At 37.4% G+C, this 21,656-nt stretch overlaps 1 protein-coding gene across 1 annotated transcript in view; it reads left to right on the top strand.

Moving 5' to 3' along the window:
• The window catches only part of ntn2 (netrin 2), a 30,274-nt gene extending 23,877 nt beyond the window's left edge, over positions 1-6,397 (top strand). The window contains exons 5-8 of the mRNA XM_016569145.1: positions 3,076-3,225; positions 4,211-4,264; positions 5,171-5,245; positions 5,382-6,397. Coding sequence (XP_016424631.1) covers positions 3,076-3,225; positions 4,211-4,264; positions 5,171-5,245; positions 5,382-5,716 — 614 coding nt within the window. The 3' untranslated portion in view covers positions 5,717-6,397. The remainder of the gene's footprint in view (positions 1-3,075; positions 3,226-4,210; positions 4,265-5,170; positions 5,246-5,381) is intronic.
• Positions 6,398-21,656: the final 15,259 nt, after the last annotated feature.

Genomic DNA, 21,656 nt, shown 5'->3' with positions numbered 1-21,656 from the left:
CAAGCCATTTGACCATTAACCGTGAACATGCAAATGTGTTGTTAAATTAGTTGAAATATTAACTTGTGCATCTTCAAGTAAATATATTAAGTCAAAGAGGTTCGTGACAAAAGAGTTTGTGAAATCCTAGTCTAGATTTTTAACACTATTTATTTAATTTTGGACCTTGAAAACTGCATGCAGGATGTGTTTATACATGGTTTTATAGCTTACTGCGTTACATAAGAGTCACTTGTCTTTATTTTCTCACTGTGACACTGTGATTTTTATGGTTTAAAAGTGAGTGTGTGTGTGTGTGTGTGTGTGTGTGTATGAAATATCATTATTATTAGTGGTGTAGAGCCCTATGGGTTTCGGTGATGTGGAAAACGCAGATAGAATAACGGAATCCAGTCATAAAAATGGAATTTACAGTATAACACAGAATGTAATGGAATTTGGCAAATGCTGGATGAATAAATCAAAAGTAGGACTATAAACTTAAATGGAAATATGGACTCGTGTCGTGTGAATATTAGCTCAAGCTCAAAAGACTGATATTCAAATATGTAGTCTGTAGTTCTGCGAGTCATATACGCACAGACTGAAAACTCTTCACAACAACTCGTCAAAATAAGTTTGTTTTAACTTAAAAAAAATTATGAGAGAAATATAAAATAATAATATTGAAATTATTATTGCATTTTAACAGTACAGCTTTTTTTTGCAGCACTTGCCTGCCAGTTTGACAAAAAAAATAAAATGCATATTTTCTTTTGATCACATTTTAGAAGATTGATTAAACTGTTAATGTTTTATGCCTTTATTTGACTACCACAGGTTTTGATAATAAATTAGTATAAAATCATTCATTCAGATTTACACAAATATTTATTACTAAAAAAGAATGAAACATTTCACAGGGCTGTTGTAAAAAATTGTCATAAATTATAAAATTATCAAAGTCTTATGAGTTAAATTGATTAGATATGCTTTTTGATTATTACAATTTAATGAAATCATTCAAATGTAATCCATAAAATTACAGAAAACACGGAATTTGGGAAAAATAATAAAAATAGATTTCTTAGGGCCCTAAAAATTTACTTTTTGTTAAACTTTTAATAAATTGCTGTAAAATTGGAACACTAAAATTTAATTACTAACATTAAACCATAATCCAGAAAAAAATAAAACAAAAAATATTTTTTTCAGATTTATTAGGGCCCTAAAAATGTAAACTTATTAAACTTTTATTAAATTCTAACACTAAAATTTAATTACTAAAATTAAAACAGAATCCAGAAAAATGTACACGGAAAACAAACGGAATCCAGAAAAATTGGGAAGCAAGCAGACCACCTTAGCGTCACAAGCGTCTTATGTTTGCTTTTATAAATTGTAAAAGTCTAGCTGTTTCTGCTGCTCTCTGCTGGTTTCAAACGACCTCAATAGCATTTGGTTGAGTGTGCTGGTAACGAGAACCAGAGCTGCTCTTGCATAAGAGTGTTTGTGGCTTCCTGAACCTTTTTCAGTATGACATTTGTACTTGACTGAATGAATGTGTGTATGCGCGTCAATCAGGTGCTCTTTTGTTGTGCTGTCAGTGTTAATTTGATAACGCCCATGTTGAGCGCTGAGACTCTTATCAGCGTTACTATGATACAGCACCTGAGAATTCCTTAAATTCCACCTGCACACACACACACACACACACACACACACACACACACACACACAGATGAAGTCACAGCTCGATCTCTGGACCGTCCAGCTTCACCTGCAGCTGCCACAGCTGTTCAAACCTTATCTCTGTGTGTGTGTGTGTGTGTGTGTGTGTGTTTTGAGAGTCTCGACACAGAGAGGAAACACACATTTTCGCATCAGTGCACATACACATGTAGACACATGCTTAAACATTAGTATGGACAACACTAATACCATCATTATAATTATAAAACTGTTCACCTTTTTGTCCAAAATCCAGAGTTACTGGTGAATCAAATATAATATAAAATCAAATATAAAAAAGTATTTGATCTTTATTTATTTACCTCATTTTATTTCAACATTTCTAATTTTTATTTAGTTTAACTAAAAATAACTAAAACTGAAATAAAAATGTATGAAAACTATATAGACAAAAACCCAAAACAAAATTACTAAAACTTTAACTAAAATAAAAATAGGAAGTATAAAATAAAAACTAATTCAAACACAAAATGTATCAGTATAATATAATAGTATCTCAATGACACTAAAGTAATACTGCTCTATAAATGAAAATATGACATTGAACATTAAAAAAAAGAAGAAAAAAAGGTTTTCTTTTCTCTGAACTTGAATCTGGATCACTTCAGTTAACTTTCCATTCACACTGTTAACAAATATTAGCCACAATATTTTGAAATAGACAATGCCAAAATAAAATTCACTTGGAGAATTCACATGCAAGACAAAATTGCAAACTGCACTGAGACATGAAGCAAATGTGAATTCATATAAATTATATTTATTTTATTAATGTAATTCAATTTAATTTTAATAAATTTTTAATTTATTTGTATTTATTTAATAACAAATAATTATTTCATTTCATTTGTCACCATATGGTTCCCATACTTTTTTCATGTCATTTTTTAAATTAGATATGCACAATCTTTATTGACTATTAGTGTTAGCAGCTCTTGGTATTGGCATCATAACATGATGATTTCTGAACGGGCCGTTGTTGTTGCGCTGTAGTTTCAATATTGCATTGTGAGTGTTCAAGTATGTTACGCAGTATGAAACCATTTTCCATGCTGTGACTCTTTGTTTGTTGTTGTGGGAGACTTCGGTTACTATGTGTAATTCCTGTAATACAGCACCTAATTTAATATAATATTGAGCCATCTGACTTTAAATGAGATATAGCAGTGTGTGTGTGTGTGTGTGTGTGTGTGCGTGCACGTGGTTACGGGAAGTGTGTGTAACAGATTGAGTGTCATGGCAATGTTTACGGGTCCAGACGGGGACTAAGGCCATTATTTGGACTTCCCTTCTGCCCCTGTGCCAGAGCTGATCATCTCTCTCTCTCTCTCTCTCTCTCTCCAGCATGTGACTGCCATCCGGTGGGAGCTGCAGGTAAAACGTGTAACCAGACGACGGGTCAGTGCCCGTGTAAAGACGGGGTGACTGGCATCACATGCAACCGCTGTGCTAAAGGGTATCAGCAGAGCCGATCGCCCGTCGCCCCGTGCATTAGTGAGTGACACACACACAGTTACTTATCAGTCTACATGGAGATGTATTATTAACTTATATTTTTTATAAAAACAACGACTAATACTAACCCAAACTGACACCCGACCCTGACAGAAAAGTTTTTGCATTACAAAAAAAGCATTATTCCCTTTATTTATGTATCATTTTTACGAATCAGGAGCCCCAAGGTACGAGTAGGCATGTATATTTTGTCATTGAGATTGTTATAGTTTTTATAAATATTTAGAATTGTATATTTTTTTATTTAACTGTTATTTCTATATTTTATGTTTATATATATATATATATATATATATAGTTTTTAGTCATTTTTATTTCAGTTTTAGTTATTTTAGTTTAAAAAGAGAATTGTTTGTAACTTGATGATTATTTTTTTATTGAAATGTTCAATTTCTGATGAAAACCGTTTTTATAGTTTTAGTTTTAGTTAATGAACATAGAGAGAGAGAGAGAGAGAGAGAGAGAGAGAGCGTTCACAACATGCATGGAAGACAAAATTGCAAACTGTATTGAGACATGAAGCAAATGTGAATTCGTGGAGATTAAATCTATTTATAATTTATTTTATTTAATGTAATTGAACTTTATATTATTTTATTTTTTGTCTGGAAACTAATTGCATTATGTCTGGTTGGCACACTTTGATAGATGTGATGAACTTTTAGGGACAATTTTGTCTTCGAAGTACAGCTAAGTGAACATATGGTTAGCTATCACACATAGTAAGGCAGCAGGTGTGTTAATCACAGTCTGTCAATCAAACACATTCTCCACACCTGCACAATTAGATTTAAGTGCATTCATTTGGTGGATGCTTTTATCCAATTGACTTGCATTGTATTCACAGTCTACCATTTGTCAGTTCATGCATTTCTTGAGAATCAAACCCATGAACTTTAGTGCCAAATGTACCGTTTGAGCTACAGGAACACACACTGACGTCATGTTGTACTGTGTCTTTCAGAAATCCCTGTTGTAAAGCCGACGGCTGTGATCAGCACTACAGAGGAGCCTGCAGGTAGGTGCACAAACACATTCAGGACAGAGTTTAGAGACAGACAGAGGAAGTAACACTCACTTTTGTGTGGCGATTTGCTCTGTAACACTGGTGAAACGGGGCGGAGAACTCGCAGTCTGTCCTTGTCATGAGTGAAAGTGAAACAGAGGTGTGTGTGTGAAAGCAGAGAAGTGAAGGAATTGTGTGTGTTTTCAACAGCTTTTCTGGGTCAATGAACACTTCACACAGTGTGCCACATGAGCGCTACACACACACACACACTAAAGTCATGCCAACTATTGCAAACACTCTAAAACACTCCCAATACCCCGTTGAAAACACCAACTAGCTGTTTATTTATGGGAACTTCCAACTAGCTTAACCAGCAAGTGGTCCTTGCTAAACCAACTTTACCAGTTGCTAGTTGCATGCTAGTTGACCAGCATTTGCTAAATATGCTAAATAGTGTAGATATGCTGGTCCAGCAAAAGCCAGCCCGAACCAGGATGGATAGATAGATAGAGTTCATTATTCAAATACAATGTTGAGTTTATGCTTGATTGCAAACACTCTAAAACACTCCCAATACCCCGTTGAAAACACCAACTAGCTGTTTATTTATGGGAACTTCCAACTAGCTTAACCAGCAAGTGGTCCTTGCTAAACCAACTTTACCAGTTGCTAGTTGCATGCTAGTTGACCAGCATTTGCTAAATATGCTAAATAGTGTAGATATGCTGGTCCAGCAAAAGCCAGCCCGAACCAGGATGGATAGATAGATAGAGTTCATTATTCAAATACAATGTTGAGTTTATGCTTGATTTATCTGAGTGATTTAGACACGTTTTAGTGTGTTTTTAAAAGAGTGTATTCACAGTGCATTTTAATTCTAATAAAATTTTAATTTAAAAATGACTGTATTTACAGATTGTGACTCATACTGTAAACCACTGAAGGGAAATCTCAAGATAAACATGAAGAAATACTGCAAAAAGGACTATGGTACAGTTCCTTTATCATTAATTCTGTTCTGTTCTTTCCTTTCAGTCACTTTTTATTTAAGAAGCATTTGTTAACTCAGCTTTTCGTTAAGCGTATATGTGGTGTATCGTTCTCGTGTGTGTGTGTGTGTGTGTAGCTGTCCAGGTCAGTGTGTTGGACATGGAGACCGTCGGCGATTGGGGCAAATTTGCCATCAGCCTGGTGTCTGTGTACAAGAGCCGCGGAGAACCGCTGAAGAGAGGCGATCACGTGCTGTGGGTCCATATGAAGGATCTGGCCTGCAAATGTCCACGGATACACATGGGCAAACGCTTCCTCATCCTGGGCACGAGTGAGGGCGCCGCGAGCCCCGAACACCCGGGACTGCTGGCCGACAAAAACAGCCTGGTCATTCAGTGGAGGGACATTTGGACTCGACGACTGCGCAAGTTCCAGCGCAAAGAGAAGAAAGGCAAGTGCAGCAAAGCATGATGGGATGGCAGGGAACTCTTTATTATTGACCACTGTCCTGTGGACGCGGGAGACTGCGAAAGCGAACTCTGTGTATTGTTGTTTCCAGTGCGTTATTTGATGTCGTCCTGTTGGTCAGCCTTCTAAAGGGACCGCTAAAAAGACTGTTTCTAATCACACACCACTGAATCTCACACGCTGCAGTTTGACTGAGCTGCACAAGGACTGATTCCATTTCCTCTCCAAGCCACAATTTAATCAATCAAATATGAAATACGTCCTCAAATTACAAATCAGGGGAACGATTGTGTCCGCATCTGGGTCGGTTCTTCTAGTCTTTGTGGCCTTCATCAGATGGTCACACTGGTGTTCACCACATGCTGCTCGCTTCAGTTCTGAAAACCTCAATCTTCATCATCATCATCCTCAGCCTGGATCATTTCACTTTTGAAGACCTTATTAAGCACGCTCATATATCTGTGGGTTGTGTTGTACGTGTGGATTATTTGATATTGAAGGATCTAGTGCAGAATAGAGCGACTGTCCATTAGCATACAGAAATGACTCGGCGCAAGTATGCAAATGCACGAATGCTTGGCAAACATGGTTTCATTGTGCATTTTTAACATGCTTTTTTGAGTTACTGTGGCAGGAACAAATGTCTGTCATTAAAGGGATATTTCACCCGAAATTCAACCAAAATGAATATTTTGTCATTTACTCGCTCTCATGTCGTTCCAAACCTATAGTATGTTATTCTATTCTGGGGAAAGCAAGAAAGAAATGTCCCTCTTTTCCATATAAAAACAGTCTGTTAAGCTCCACAAGATGACAAAAAAGCACTGTCAAAGTAATCCATTTAGAGACTGAATTAAATATGAGCAAAATTGAGAAGATTATTAGTGAATGACTTTTTAAAGGCTTCATATGGCTTCAGAAGACTTGTATTATAGTCCATAGGAGTTGTATGGACTTCTTTTGTGTGTGTATGTGTGTGACAGGCGAAGTTTTCAAATATTCTCCTTTTGTTTTCCATGGAAAATACTAGTGTATGAGTTTTGAATGACATGAGGTGAGAAAGCTGGTAACAGTGGATAAAATTTTGGTATCCTTCTTAAAGGGGTCATTTGATGTTGCTAAAAAGAACATTATTTTGTGTATTTGGTGTAATGAAGGTGTTATGCAAATCTTCCCACATCGTGACGTAGGTATGTTGGGGCGTGTTAGAACGAGCCGTTTTAGGTAGGCGTGGTTGACTCTTAACTTTTATAAAGAATATCTCTTTGGATTTGAGACTTTAGTCTTTGCAACTTTACAGATGATCTTTATGCACCAAGAGCTTGTAACACTCCAAAGAGAAAGGAAAAATTTAAATCGCATCATATGACCCCTTTAAAGAGATAGTTCACCCAAGAAACCAAAAATCTCTCACCCTCCAAACCGTTTCTTCTGTGATCCACAAACGAAGATATTTTGAAGAATGTTGCTAACCGAACAGTTCTGGTTCCCATTGATTTCCACTGGATGGACAAAAATTGCAATGGAAGTCAATGGGAACCGAAACTGTTTAGCTACCAACTGTTACCAACATTCTTCAAAATATCTTCTTTCATGTCCCACAGAAGAAAGAAAGTCATGACAGAATTTAAATTTTTGGGTGAACTATAACCAGTTGTGTTATGTTCAGGTATCTAGAAATAAACACGTCAACAGTTTAAATAACCTTATCTAACTTAAGACTGGAATACACTACTCAACTTTACACAATATGTGTTTAAAAATCACCTCAAAATATCAAATATGGAAAATTTGGACTGGCCAAAGTCTCTGATTTTTCTATTATCAACTGTTATCAACTCCTTCAGACTGTAAATTGGGGCAAATATCTGGGCAAAAGTTGTGTAGTGTGTTTCCTCTGTCAGATTCTCTTCAAACTGCTGACTGTAGAAGAAGACCGTTTATGCTAAAGTATTATAGCGCCCCTTGTGGCAGTGATGAGATTAGCTTCATGAATGGCATTCTGATGCATTTCTGAATGTAACGACATGTGAAATTGAGTGTGTTTGCATACTTGTGTAGAGCATGTTTCAGGGCTAATGCTCTGTCCTAATGTTTCTCTCTCTTCTACTACTGAATGTCTCGGTTTTTATCTGCCGTCTGACCGTTTTATGAGACAAGACAAAGACGAGAATAATGACGTGTATTCTTCTTGTTTGCATCTCTTACTGTGAGAAAGTGTCAAACACACATATACAGTGGGGTCTTAAACATTTAAGACTGCTTGCTTTTTTTCATTTGAATTACAAATGCATTAATTTGCATTGAACATTTTCAGACTTTAGTGATATTTGGTGTCTTTCTGCAGTAGCTGACATGAACAATCGAGATTACGTTCTCCAGCATGTTTTAGCTGATAATGGCCACATTCATCAATCTATCACTACTAGAAATGGTGCCAAATTTTAAATATCTCTTCTACATTTTACATCACAACTTGGCTTTTTATGGGTTTTTCACTCTTGAAACTCCTCTGTTTATTTCTATAGTTAAATAAAAATGCCAGATTTGAATCTTTTAAACTTTCGGACCTCAATGTATCTGCATTGTATGGTGTACAGTACGATGTACAGTGAAGGAATAACTAGAGATAAATTCATGCTCACTCTGATCATGTCTAGATGTATTTCAGTACAAAAAGTTTGTTTTACACTGTCTTTGCTGCATTAAGCAGTAAACGGCCCTTTTTATTGGTAAAAAAAATAAATAAAAATTCACCGCCTGATTCCGCCCAACAAATAATTCTCATTTTCTGAGAAAGAGATGAATGAATAAATGAATGTTAATTGTTAGGATAACATGATTTTTATTGTCTATGTTTATGCAAAAACTAGTCTTTTTATGCCAATGTTAAACTAACAGGAGAGTTACCTGAAGTAGTGTTAAAATGTTAATACTTTTTACAAGTGTCCATAGATTCACTATGGTAAACTCTCTCACACACACCATGATGCACACCGATCTCAGAATGTGCTGTCCACTGAGTGCCAGTGATGGGACAAATACATCAGTATATATACTTTTTTATTTTTTTATTTCACACAATAAAAGTCCTTTTCAAATACTTGGACTAGGGATATGTACGGAATGGAATACTATTAGCAAACTATCATATTGTTTATCATCCATAAAAAATACTGTTTCACATACTTCACTCAAAATTAATAATGTGATAATATTCCATTCCGAATGCTGCCAAGTGCTCTGCGTAACAATGAATCCCACAATGCAATGCACTCAACTTGACCTCCCATTTGCAGTAACAAATGCACCGGAATTAATACAACAGATTATTTTTTGTTATGACTTTCTGCACAAAATTTGGTTAAAAATGCAAAACAACCAAGATGACAACAGGACGGCCTTTGCATAATGAGGTCATGTGAGAATGTTTCTATTTCACATACTGTTAAAAAAAAAAAACAGTTGACTGAATGCTGTATATGTGGGTTTTTTATCCAAAGTGACAAATCAGAATAACACAAGCAGAATCAATTAACCCGAGGGATGAAACTGCCGTACCAAACACTAGAGTAGAATCTAGTATACCACCCTGAACATAGCCTAGGTTGCAGAGATGCCAAGTTATTAACGAAGGAAATGTCATTTACACAGCAATTTCCATTTTCGTTTTACTCCTGGAAGGGGTTTGGATGAGAGACTGTAAACATACGAAGACTTTCCTGCTGCATGAGCGGCGCAGATTACCGGTTTTAATGACCCTGATGTCATTAAGTAAATGAACAATTAGAGAAAGACTGAATTGTGTTTCTGGAGGGAATCGGCAGACGTGCAGAAGTTTGCTCTGTCTATGACTGCTTGTGCGAATGTATTTGTGTTGTGTGCAAAAGTTTGGGCACTGTTCCCGCAATTCATGTTTGGGTGATTCAGTCTGGCATTGGCATCCCAACTGAGCATGTGCAAAATTAGCTTTGAAGAAATGCAGCAAATAAACAGCTTGAAAATGAGCGGAAATATGGCAGAAGTGGAAAATTAAACCGAACGTTTAGTTTAGCCACAGACATTTGCACACAACTGTATATTTTTACATATCTGTGTATGAATGAGTATATATTTGTGTGTATTCACTTCCATTAGTCTAAATGTGAAGTGTGTGTCTGTATGAACATGTACATACATGAGTAAATGTGCAGTGTGATGAACTTTGTGTTTCCCACATGAGGAATATTCTTACTTCTAACGTACAAGGAGAGTTTCTCTTCTCATCACCCGTTTTATTTGCTGTCTCTGTAACTGCAATGACCACTGAATTAATCAAATATACAAATAAATTATTAGTTGAGGTATGACTTTGTCCTGGTATTTTTCAGCTGTAATTAGTTCTGTATCACTTTAAATGACGTCTAAAACAGTGTCCTAACCAGACGCAATGCAACACCAAGATAAAAGGTATCTTTTCCATGTTAATTGAATGTAAACAGTATCTTAATAATATATTGATGGTTTATATTAGTAGTAATGATACAGGATTTATTTTTTTGTCCTAACCAGACGCGACGACGATACACGACGAATGTCAGGTGATTCTGGAAACGGTTTATTCTGCGACGTCATGGCTGAAAGAACATCCAAAGCAATGACAATGATGATCTCAGGTACTCATTATGTGCTTTATTTAATGTTAAATGTGTCTAATGTGATTTTGAATATCATTTTGCGTGACCTTAGCAGTATTGTAAACGACAATGAATAATAGAATATATGTAATATACGTAATATGCAATTACGTCAAGGTTTGGTCAGTTACCCGGATGCACGGCCATATTGGAGATACTCGGATGTAAACAACAGCATGGATTGCACGGTTAATGTACTACTTAAGACGTTGTTCTACTAATTTATGATGTATAAACGGAAAAAACATGTGGAAGCTGCTAAATCATATAGAGAAGGACTTAGTAAGCAGAAAATGGCGCGATATTTTGACAAACTAAAGTTAATAGGATCCGTACGAGCTGGCTCCATTGTCGTGGACTGACGACCCGACAAATCTTCCTTCTATTTCTTATCCCAACATAAGCTGCGTTTCCATTACCCTTTAAACTGCGCAAATTGAAATTGAAAATTGAAAATACACCCAATGGAAACATGTCAATTTCGCAAAAACTCCCATATATCGCAAAAAAGTTTGTACGCATGCATGAGGTGGTTTTTCAGGCAATTCGAAAAAGGAATATTTCGAAAAACTGCAATAGAAACAGGTTTGTCGCAAAAAAGATGAAGTTTTAGTCACATAACATCGGTTAATGGAAACTTTTTCATTTCGCAATAGTTTTTTTATCGACATTTATAAAATATCGCAAAAGTTTTGCGGAAATCTGAAATGGAAACAGCTATAGTGAACTACTTTTTTCGCCAAGCCCATACACAAGTTCCGTTCGGTTCAGTGGCATTGTTTACATTCAGTGCCACCAATATGGCCGACTTCCGGATTGATGACGTGTCGTGAAAACACCCTATTTAACTCAGATCTTGAAAATAAATTTAAACAAACATGCATTAAAGCTGTCAACTCAATATAAATAAACAAGTGTATTCCCTAACAAAGACTGTACCCGTCACTAGGTATGTATATTTAATAATGTTAAAATGGTTTAATATTTATTAATTAGATTATGTACTTACCCACTTTGTTGCGAGTGCAGTGCGATTGCAGAAAAAGCTCCACCCACATGCTTTTCTGATTGGCTGTGATTTTGATTGATATTTGTCGCATCTAATAGCCATGTCGCGTCTGGTGTTGACAGACAAATTGAATTATTGCATCGCATCTGGTTAGGACATGGTGTAATGATGTCAAAAGACCTAAACAACGGAACTGTGTGATATTCAGAACTGAACTTTTAGATAAATCAGAGTTTGAAATGCCACCTATAGAAATTGCATTTAGTTTGTATTTACATTCATGCATTGGGCAGATGCTTTTATTTAAAGTGATTCAAGCTGTGTTGCATTTCGTTGTATTGCTATTCAGTAAATTCCAATTCAACTTCTGGAATTCAATTTAAATTCACAATTCTTTTCTGAATTGTGCACATACTGTATATGGGTGTTTAAGAGCTTTGCTTTCAGATGATTTCTGTTCTTCATAACCAACCAGTCCAAAGTCCAGTAGAACTGTGAGCGAATCATATAAAGCTGCCGAAAGAACCACAAGAAAGAAAAGATTCACATTCTATGAACAACTCTTGAGCTTGTGTGTTTGTGCATGTTCTCTAAAACCAGAGTGAGTGATTTTTGGTAGCTTTCCGACATGGTTTTTAGGGTCAAAGCAGATGTAGAATAATAAAAAGCACATGTGAGAGAGAAATAAAGCTCCGTTCAGAGTCAATTAGAAAGAACTACACTGCACGAAGATTAAGAAAACAAATGGGAACCGTTGTTGAATACTCTCAAACTTAAGATCAGCTCATGCTACTGTCTTTATTATTGTTTTGATGATTTTTCAATCTATTTAAATCAGTCCATGACAGATCTAAGTCATTATTTGGTCAGGCTTGTAATAACCTAGGAAGTTTTCATATCGAAGGTGCAGTGGGGACACGTCGGTGACTCGTGTCGCTGAAGGTCATTCTGGCACACGCACACACAGAACGAGCAGTTTAATCATATACAGGTTCAAATGTATATAAACACTAGCAGGTTTCTGTCGGGCTGTATACATTACACTGACGTTTCTCAATATTTATACACGAGAGTGTACGGGGAATTTGGAGAATTTAGGTGCTATTACTGTGTTTTCTCAGGTGTTTTTGCTGTTGATCTTAGAGAATGAGTCTGCTTAGATTGGCCGAGCGCTCGTACAACACAAACACTGTACACCAGCAGAGAGGAAATTCATCTGACACTTCCTGTGTGTTTCAGCAACCAGCTGATGACTAATTAAGGACTCAAAAGAGCTTGTTAAGAATCTGTTCTTTAAGCTTCATAAGGATGCTAAACGCTAAAAAATAAATGTTCTTCAAAGGATCTCTTTAGTTTTAGAACAGAGTCGTATAATCAAGAACCATTTTGGCTGTGTACGGTTCTTGAGATGCTACGTTTTATTTGGAAGATAAAAAATATAAATGTTTTGACTTGTATGTTCTTTAAAACACCAGAATATGTTTGGTTTTCTAAAGAAATACAAAAGCTTCTTTGTGGAACTTAAGAGGGTTGTCCCATGGCATCAGAGCTTTCTTTTAACTGCAATATTGAGTTTTTTAAAGTCTTTTTTCCACTTATTTTTTCATCAGACTTTTCTTTTAAAATGTATTTTTAGAGAAGAAGAAATATAAACTACGGACTGCAACATTTTTTTTTTTTTAAGTCTTTTTACTTGTTTTCCAGTAAAACTTACTGGACTAAAATCATAGCATTTACTAGAGAAATGTATACTGGTATATCTTTAATATAATTGAATTTGGTCCTAAATCACTGAGAATGTATGTATTTATTTATGTATGTATGTACTAGTTGTTATAAAAAACATATATGAAAAATATGATTTCTCTCCAGATATTGGTGTAGTTTCAACATCTAACATCACTTGTTTTTGCCTTGTTTATCCTTTAAACAAATGTTTAGATCTAAACTGGAATATACTCATTAAGAATATTTATATATTTTATAAGTATATTATTTTTATATATTTTGATATTTATTTTTCTATAATTTGTACAATTGTTATATATTTACAAATATATTTTATAATATTTATTTATTTGTTTTGTTTATTTATTTTATTGTTTTATTTTTTACAGGTTTGTGGTTTGTATTGTTTCTTGCATTATTATTAATACTAAATTGTGGTCTTTTCCTTTTCAACAGGAAACAAGATGCATGTTGTGTCATCATGACAACGGCAAGTTCAGAAACATGCCTTATGCAAGTATGCAGATGTAAATTTTTGACGTACACATTGCTAATGCATCGATTATGAATTGTGTTCTGACACATTTGCATTCATGATCTCGTGCAGAGCATGTTTCAGGCCTGAGATCGCTCTGATGCTGTCATTTCATTTGCGTAGAACCAAAACCTAAAACTTCAACACTGTTATTTCCTTAAGGAAATGCAAATCTACTTGGAGCCTTTCGTTTGAAGAGTGTACAGAATATGTGTGCCAAGTTCAGGATCTGGGCTGCAAACACAAGGGGCGACCCAGGACCTGGAGAGTAACATAGATTACAATCGCTCTCTGTCACCATTGTACCCTTCAGCAGGACATTTAACTCCAGGCTGCTCCAGAGGGACAGAAGCTGCAATTAGCGTACTGCAGGTCATTTAAGATACAAAGCGTCTGCTAAAAGCCAAGCATTTAAGGTGAAATAGGCCCTCAAAGCAACTTTACAGATCTTCTTTATGCACCAAGAGCTTGTAAAAATTTAAATCGCATCATATGACCCCTTTAAGTTTTTTTATCTTAAAGGGATAGTTCACCCAAAAATTTACTGTTCATTTACTCACTCTCAGGCCATCCAAGATAATGGTTTTTCTTCAGTAGAATAGTAAAGAAGATTTTTAGCTGAAACCTGGTCCTTGGTGATTCAAAAAATGCAAGTCAATGGCTACCAGCACTCAAGAGTCAAAAAAGCACATACAGACAAGACAAAATGAATCCCCGTGGCTCGTGGCGATATATTGAGATCTTATGAAGCGAAACGATCGGTCTGTGCAAGAAACTGAACATTATGTACAACATTATTACCTGTAATCCAGAGCCTCAGGCAAATGGGGAAATCCGATTTCTTTCTGCGAACTGATTCTTTCAGACAGCTCATTCCAATGAACTGGTTCAAACAACTGATTCGTTGACGCAATCACGAAATGACGTAACGTATACATAATTAAATTATTAAAGCACCCAATAATCATGTGAAATATGGATGTTTTACATGTCTAAAGCATATAAAGTGAATAAACTCATTTTTATAACTTACCTTTTTTGCAAAAACAATGAGCACACACCTGGCGAATAAAGCTAATTCTGATTCTGATTCTGATTATCAGCGGCTCATCGGTCTTCAGTCCGAGTAGGAACTGTTTCCTCAGTTCAGTGACTGTTGGAGGAACTGGAGCGCTGAATGAGTTCATTCATTATAGGATCATATCGAGTCGGAGTGACTGTCAGGTGTCCAAAATTGAGTTTTAATTGAGTAACTTGTAGATCTGTGCTGCTCAAACCATAAACTGTTTCAGATGATTCAGTCCGATTTGGTGAACTGGTTCATCCGGTTTTCTAAAAAGAATCTGTTCAAAAGAATGATTTGTTCGCGATTCGGACATCACTCTGGACCATATGCCTGAGGCTCTGGATTACAGGTAGGCTTATAATGTTGTAAATAATGTTCAGTTTCTTACACGGACTGATTATTTCGCTTCATAAGACCTCAATATATCGTCAGAAGCCATGGGTATTACTTTTGTGTTGCCTGATATGGTTTTTTGACTCTCGAGTGCCGGTAGCCGCTGATTTGCATTTTAAGAATCCCCAAGGACCACAGATTCAGCAAAAAATCTTCTTTACTGTTTACTGAAGAAAAAAAGTCAGCTATATCTTGGATGCCCTGGCCTAAGGGTGAGTAAATTAACAGCAAATTTAAATTTTTTGGAAGAACTATTTCTTTAACACGATTGTCTCTTCTTTAACCTCTGTCATTACACACAGACAGATTTTGGTTTGTGGTACAAGAACCTCCACACATACTAACCCAATCTCTCGCTTTCTCTTACTCTCTCTCTCGCTCTCTCAAGTTACCGGGTTTAAAGTGGAAACTTCATCCTTTATTTCAACACGAATCAATTAAAGCACGTCTTGAGGATTACCAAAGCACACACACACACCAACACAGAGCTTCTACAATTAGACATTTATTCTCTCTCCATCCTAACAGCAATTCCCAAGTTTGCGTATCTCATTAGCTGGTGAAGAGAGACACAGCGTTTGCTCTAATCACCTCAACACATTTAGTGAAAGAGATGCGAGGACCCTTGAAACCATGTCTCGCACGTGTAGTTTGAACGCTATCACAAGTGGAGCTATTTTACTTAACGTTTTCATGTTCGTTCTGGCTTTAGATCAGACAAAAGCAACGAATATTCATACTTGATTCCTATTCTACTTTCATATAAATTTTTTATTCAAATCCCAGTTTATAATGTTGTGATTGATCTTTGAGCTCTTTATTGAAGAATTTTTTTGATCAAACAAAAGAAACAAAGGAGCTAAAATATTTGATTTTTGTTGTTTTAATACAAAAATAGTATAAAAAATTGGTCAAATTACAGAAAAAAATGTTAAACTTGAGAATTTGAGGCCATTTTTTTTGCATCCCAGTTTAAAGGGGTCATATGATGCTGCTAAAAAGAACATTATTTTGTCCATTACAAACGAGGCATTTGTTGCATCCAGTGGGGACATAATTATGGATTATAATGACTTATACTGTCTTTTTACACGTTGCGTTGCATTGCGCCGTTAAACAGTCCTCCATAAACCGATCCGGCGATCCACAGCGCGAAGTTGATGTATTTCCTCAGCGACCAGCACGGATCAGCTCCAGGCATGACGAAGTGGTTATCGTCCTCTTTTGGAAGACCAATCAAACACAATGAAACACACAGTGCCTTCACGACATGGCGGCGGCAACAATACTACAGTGAGAATAAAAGTTACGCCTTCTTTCTTTGCGTGAACATTTGGGCGGCGTTATGCAAATCTTCCCACATCGTGACGTAGACATGTGGGGGCGTGTTAGAACAAGCCGTTTTAGGTAGGCGTGGTTGACTTAACTTTTATAAAGAATATCTCTTTGGATTTGAGACTTTAGTCTTTGCAACTTTACAGATCTTCTTTATGCACCAAGAGCTTGTAACACTCCAAAGAGAAAGGAAACATTGAAATCGCATCATATGACCCCTTTAATGAACAGAGGACTGCAATTAAGCCATTTATATGCTGATATACTGTGAATATTTTGTCAGAATATTACACAGCTTCTTTTGAATGGCCTTTTCACTGGAAAATATAATTTTTCCCAACATAATATAGGTATAGTTTTAACATCTACGAGAAAGGAGAAACGGGACCATACTAACCAGTCTTTTCGCCATTTGTTTTGAACATCATCAAACAGTCAGCAACTCTGGCTCAACCAATGGCGTGATTTGGGGGCGGGACTATGTGTTTTCTGACCAATGGCAGATGAGAACGAGTGTGCAACTACAATTGCAATTTCTCCGTTTGCTTACATTATGCTACAGAAATGACACACTTCAGATGGGTGTATTTTTGCGCAGTCATTTGTGGTAACAATTTCTAAATGTTAAAATAAATTTTAGCAAAATGACAGAGAGGGGAAATTAAGCCTTATGAAGCCTTGAGTCTTTCCGCTTATTGTAACAGGAAAAGATTCAAAGCCTCTGAGTATCGACATCAAAGTTACAACAGCCATAGTATAAAGCATATTTCATCAACTGCTTCGTTCGTTATCAGTCACGTGATTTTCTGAAACATTACAAGTCTCAATATGGAGCTTCAGTGTAAATTGCGCTGCGATTCGATACGTGCATTGGTGCCTCAGCAGAGCACTATTGTATTTAATATTAAATACACAGTCTGTCTGTTTTATATATATTCATGCTTGCTTCATATTCTACTTTCACACAGTTTATAATGTGGTTAATCTTCAAGCTCTTTATTGAAAAATCTTTTAAATCACTTGGAGGAAACTAAATATTGCATCAGTGACACATTTCCAGAAGTCATTACACCTATAAAAGTACATCAAAAATATGATTTAGACAACTTTATATTACAAAAGTAAGTAAAAAAAAAAAAAATCGGGCCTAACTCTCCATAAAAATCCTCAAAAAACTACTACATTTAATAAATGTAATTTATTTATTTATTTATTTTCTGCATGTTTGGGGTTCTATATTAATCCTGATTTTAAACCTTCTAGTTAATTTGCTCTATAGATTTCCATTGCAAGTGTTTTATTGTTTATTCATTTCATTTGTTTTTGTAAACCGATGGACAAGTCAACATTATCTAGAGTTTATGTTCCATTTAACCTGGAGTATTCCTTAAAAGAAAACTATAATGTACATGGTTCACTATGGTAAAAAAGAGAGTTTTGCAGTGAGCGATTAAACAGCTCACAGGTGCTTTAAATTAAAGCGAGTCTTTTATACGGTGTGTGTGTGTTTCTCAGAGATGCACTGTGTGTTGTGTGTGACTTAGAAGTGCTGTTATGTTGGAGGTTTCCTTGCGCGTTCTGCCTGCCTCAGTTCCCCCACAGCGTCTGGGATTTGACTAGGCAATTCCAGAACCTTCCATTTCTTCTTTTTTCAATTTGCTTGGCACGTTTCAAGGAATTTGTTCAAACAGACTCGTATCACATCTCAGCTGGTGTTTGGACCAAATGCATGCGAAACACTCTCTGGACAGTTCAGAGGAAGATTCTGTGCTCCGATAAGAACAGATTTGGTTTTGGATGTTTAGCATAATGTTTGGTGTACACCGACAGCAGCAGGAAAAGCATCATCCATACAGTCAGGCCTGGTGCTGGTAATATGCTTTAGTGTGGCAAGTGCTGGAAAACTCATAAAGACAGAATGAAAAATGAGTGGCGCTGTAGCATGCCGTCCATGGGACTGAGATGATCTTTCAGCATGACAGTGATCCATAACATGCCATAAAACAGACGTGAGTGACTTGAAACCAAAAGATTAATGTCCCAGCACAGAATTCAGTCCAACTAAGCATCTGCAGAAGAACTTAATCTTCCTTCCAACCTGATGGAGAGTTTTTCATTCTGCCAAAAAAAATGAACATACGAGAGCCAAGATACAAAACAAATCCGAAGAGACTCTGATTAGAGTTCAACTTTACTCTGTTTTTATGTATTTCATGTTGTATTCCATCCATCTGCAATGTCTCAGAAACCATCCAGAACACACTAACAACTGCATAGCAACCACTCAGAATACCCTGGTAAACGCATAGCAATGCTGTAGTAACCTCAGCTGCTTTAGAAACAACCCAGAGCACCCTGACAACCTCGGAGCACCTTAGCAACTGCATAGCAACACCCTAGCAACCAGATCTGCTCTAGCAACTGCCTAGCAACCACACAGAAAACACTAACAACCTCCTAGCAACCACCCAGAATACCTTAGCAACCACATATTAACACTCTAGTGAAACCAACTGCATAGAAACCACCCAGAACACCCTAGAGACAACATAGAAACGCCATAAGCAACTGCATAGCAACAAACTAGCAACCTTCTTGCAACCACCCAGAATACCCTACCAACCACATAGCAACACTCCAGCAACCGGTCCGGAACTGCTCTAGAAACTGCCTAGCAACCATCCAGAACACCCTAACAACCTCCTAGCAACCATTCAGAACACCTTAGCCACTGCATAGCAACAACATAACAACCTTCTAGCAAACACCCAGAACAAACTATCAACTGCATAGCAACCACTAAGAATACCCTAGTAACCACATAGCAACAAATAGCAAAATCAGCTGATTATGAACCACCCACAACACCCCAATGACCACATTAGCAACCACCCAGAATACCGTAGTAACGGCATAGCAACCACAACCACCTAGACAACAACTAGAACAAACTATCAACTGCATAGCAACCAGTATACCCTAGCAACCCCATACCAACACTCCCACAACCACAACTGCTTTAGCAACTGCATAGCAACCTTCCAGAATACCCTAGCAACCACCCAAAACACCCTAGGAACTGCCTAGCAACCACCCAGAATACCATGGCTACTTCCTAGCATCCATCCAGAACATCCCAGTGACCACATAGCAACACCATTAACAACTGCCTAGCAGAAAACCCTATCAACTGCATAGTAGCAGCACCCCAGCAACCACCCTGAATACCTTAGTAATGGCACAGCAACATCCTAATAGCAACCACCCAGAACCTCAAAGCAACAGCCTAGCAACCATCCAGAACACCCTAGCAATCACATAGCAACACCCAAGCATCATTATATCTATCTGTTTGTCACCATGGCCTTAAACCATTCAAACGGCATGCTTTTAAAACTAGTTTTAATGCAGTTCGATTATGAAGACAAACTTGGTCTTTTTTCTTTAGAATACCATGCACTGATGAATTATTCACAATATCTTCAAGAACGTGTATCAAGAAGTAAATTTGAGGATTTTTGTGGATTATTTTGCTGTGCATCCACACCTGACCAGTGCGCGTTCAGTATAGTTTACTGTCGCGTTCTCATGCGCTCACAAAGCTCCGCGCGTTCAGAGTCTTCTGGGGATGCAAAGCCGCGTCTTCATGGAGCCCAGAAGGCGGCGCTTCCACGGTGCTATGGGAAAACAATCTGGACAATATGAAGGACAGACAGAAGAAGCGCAACAAAAGGCTTTAAGAGCGGCAGACAGCTCGTTCAAACCCTGAGCGCGTATGTGTGAGGCATTGTCTACATACACACCATCCATCACGCGGTCAGGTGGCTCTCTCCCGCTCTCAGCATTCTCTTCAGCGCTCTTTCTGCAGCATGAAATCAATTTTTTGCTCCTCATTTCTTATGTATTTCATGTTGTATTCCATCCATCTGTCTGCAGTGTCTCAGAAACCAGAACACACTAACAACAACTGCATAGCAATGCTGTAGTAACCTCAGCTGCTTTAAAAACGACCCAGAACAACCTCTGAGCACCTTAGCAACTGCATAGCAGCACCCTAGCAACCACCCAGAATATCCTACCAACCACAAAGCAACACTTTAGCCAGAACTACTCTAGCAACTACCTAGCAACCCCCCAAAACACCTTAAAAACCTCTGAGCACCTTAGCAACTGCATAGCAGCACCCTAGCAACCACCCAGAATATCCTACCAACCACAAAGCAACACTTTAGCCAGAACTACTCTAGCAACTACCTAGCAACCCCCCAAAACACCTTAAAAACCTCTGAGCACCTTAGCAACTGCATAGCAACAACCTAGCAACCACCCAGAATATCCTACAAACCACATAGCAACACTCTAGCCAGACCTGCTCTACACTCTAGCCAGACCTTCGCAACCCAGTTTTCTTGCGAAAAAAAAAAGTTAGGACAGAATTTAGTTTTATTCATCCGGATGGTGAGAAGTGTTTCTGTAAGGTGACTGTTAATGAAAGTAATTTCAGAAGTGGAGTTTTTGAGTAACGATTAAGACAAATTTGTCTTTTTTCGTTAGAACAACACGCACTGATGAATTATTCACAATAACCCCAATAACGTGTATCAGGAAGTAGGTTTGATGATTTTTTGGATTATTTTGCTGTGCATCCACACCTGACCAGTGCGCGTTATTTATCGTCGCATTCTCATGCGTTCACAAAGCTCCGTCCGCGCGTTCAGAGGCTTCTGAGGATGCAAAGCCGCGTCTCCATGGCGCCCAGGAGGCGGAGCTTCCACGGTGCTATGGGAAAACAATCTGGACAATATGAAGGACAGACAGAAGAAGCGCAACAAAAGGCTTTAAGAGCGGCAGACAGCTCGTTCAAACCCTGAGCGCGTATGTGTGAGGCATTGTCTACATACACACCATCCATCACGCGGTCAGGTGGCTCTCTCCCGCTCTCAGCATTCTCTTCAGCGCTCTTTCTGCAGCATGAAATCAATTTTTTGCTCCTCATTTCCTTTGCCAAGAAAAGAGGCAAGTCTGCCAGACACACACACACACAAACACACTCCTCCTGTATTCCCAGTGGTCTTGTTAGGTGGAGTCTGAGTTTAATTCTTGCCTAATTTAAATTAAGCAGCATTTTAGTTCATTGATGATGATCCTAAAACACACACACACACACACACACACACACAGTGATCAAAGATGCCCCCGCA

The sequence above is a fragment of the Sinocyclocheilus rhinocerous genome, unplaced genomic scaffold, assembly GCF_001515625.1.
Source record: "Sinocyclocheilus rhinocerous isolate Xijiao unplaced genomic scaffold, SAMN03320098_v1.1 scaffold1493, whole genome shotgun sequence".
Taxonomy (NCBI): Eukaryota; Metazoa; Chordata; class Actinopteri; order Cypriniformes; family Cyprinidae; genus Sinocyclocheilus; species Sinocyclocheilus rhinocerous.
The sequence above is the reverse complement of the archived record's forward strand: the minus strand, read 5'-3'. Positions and strand labels throughout refer to the sequence as shown.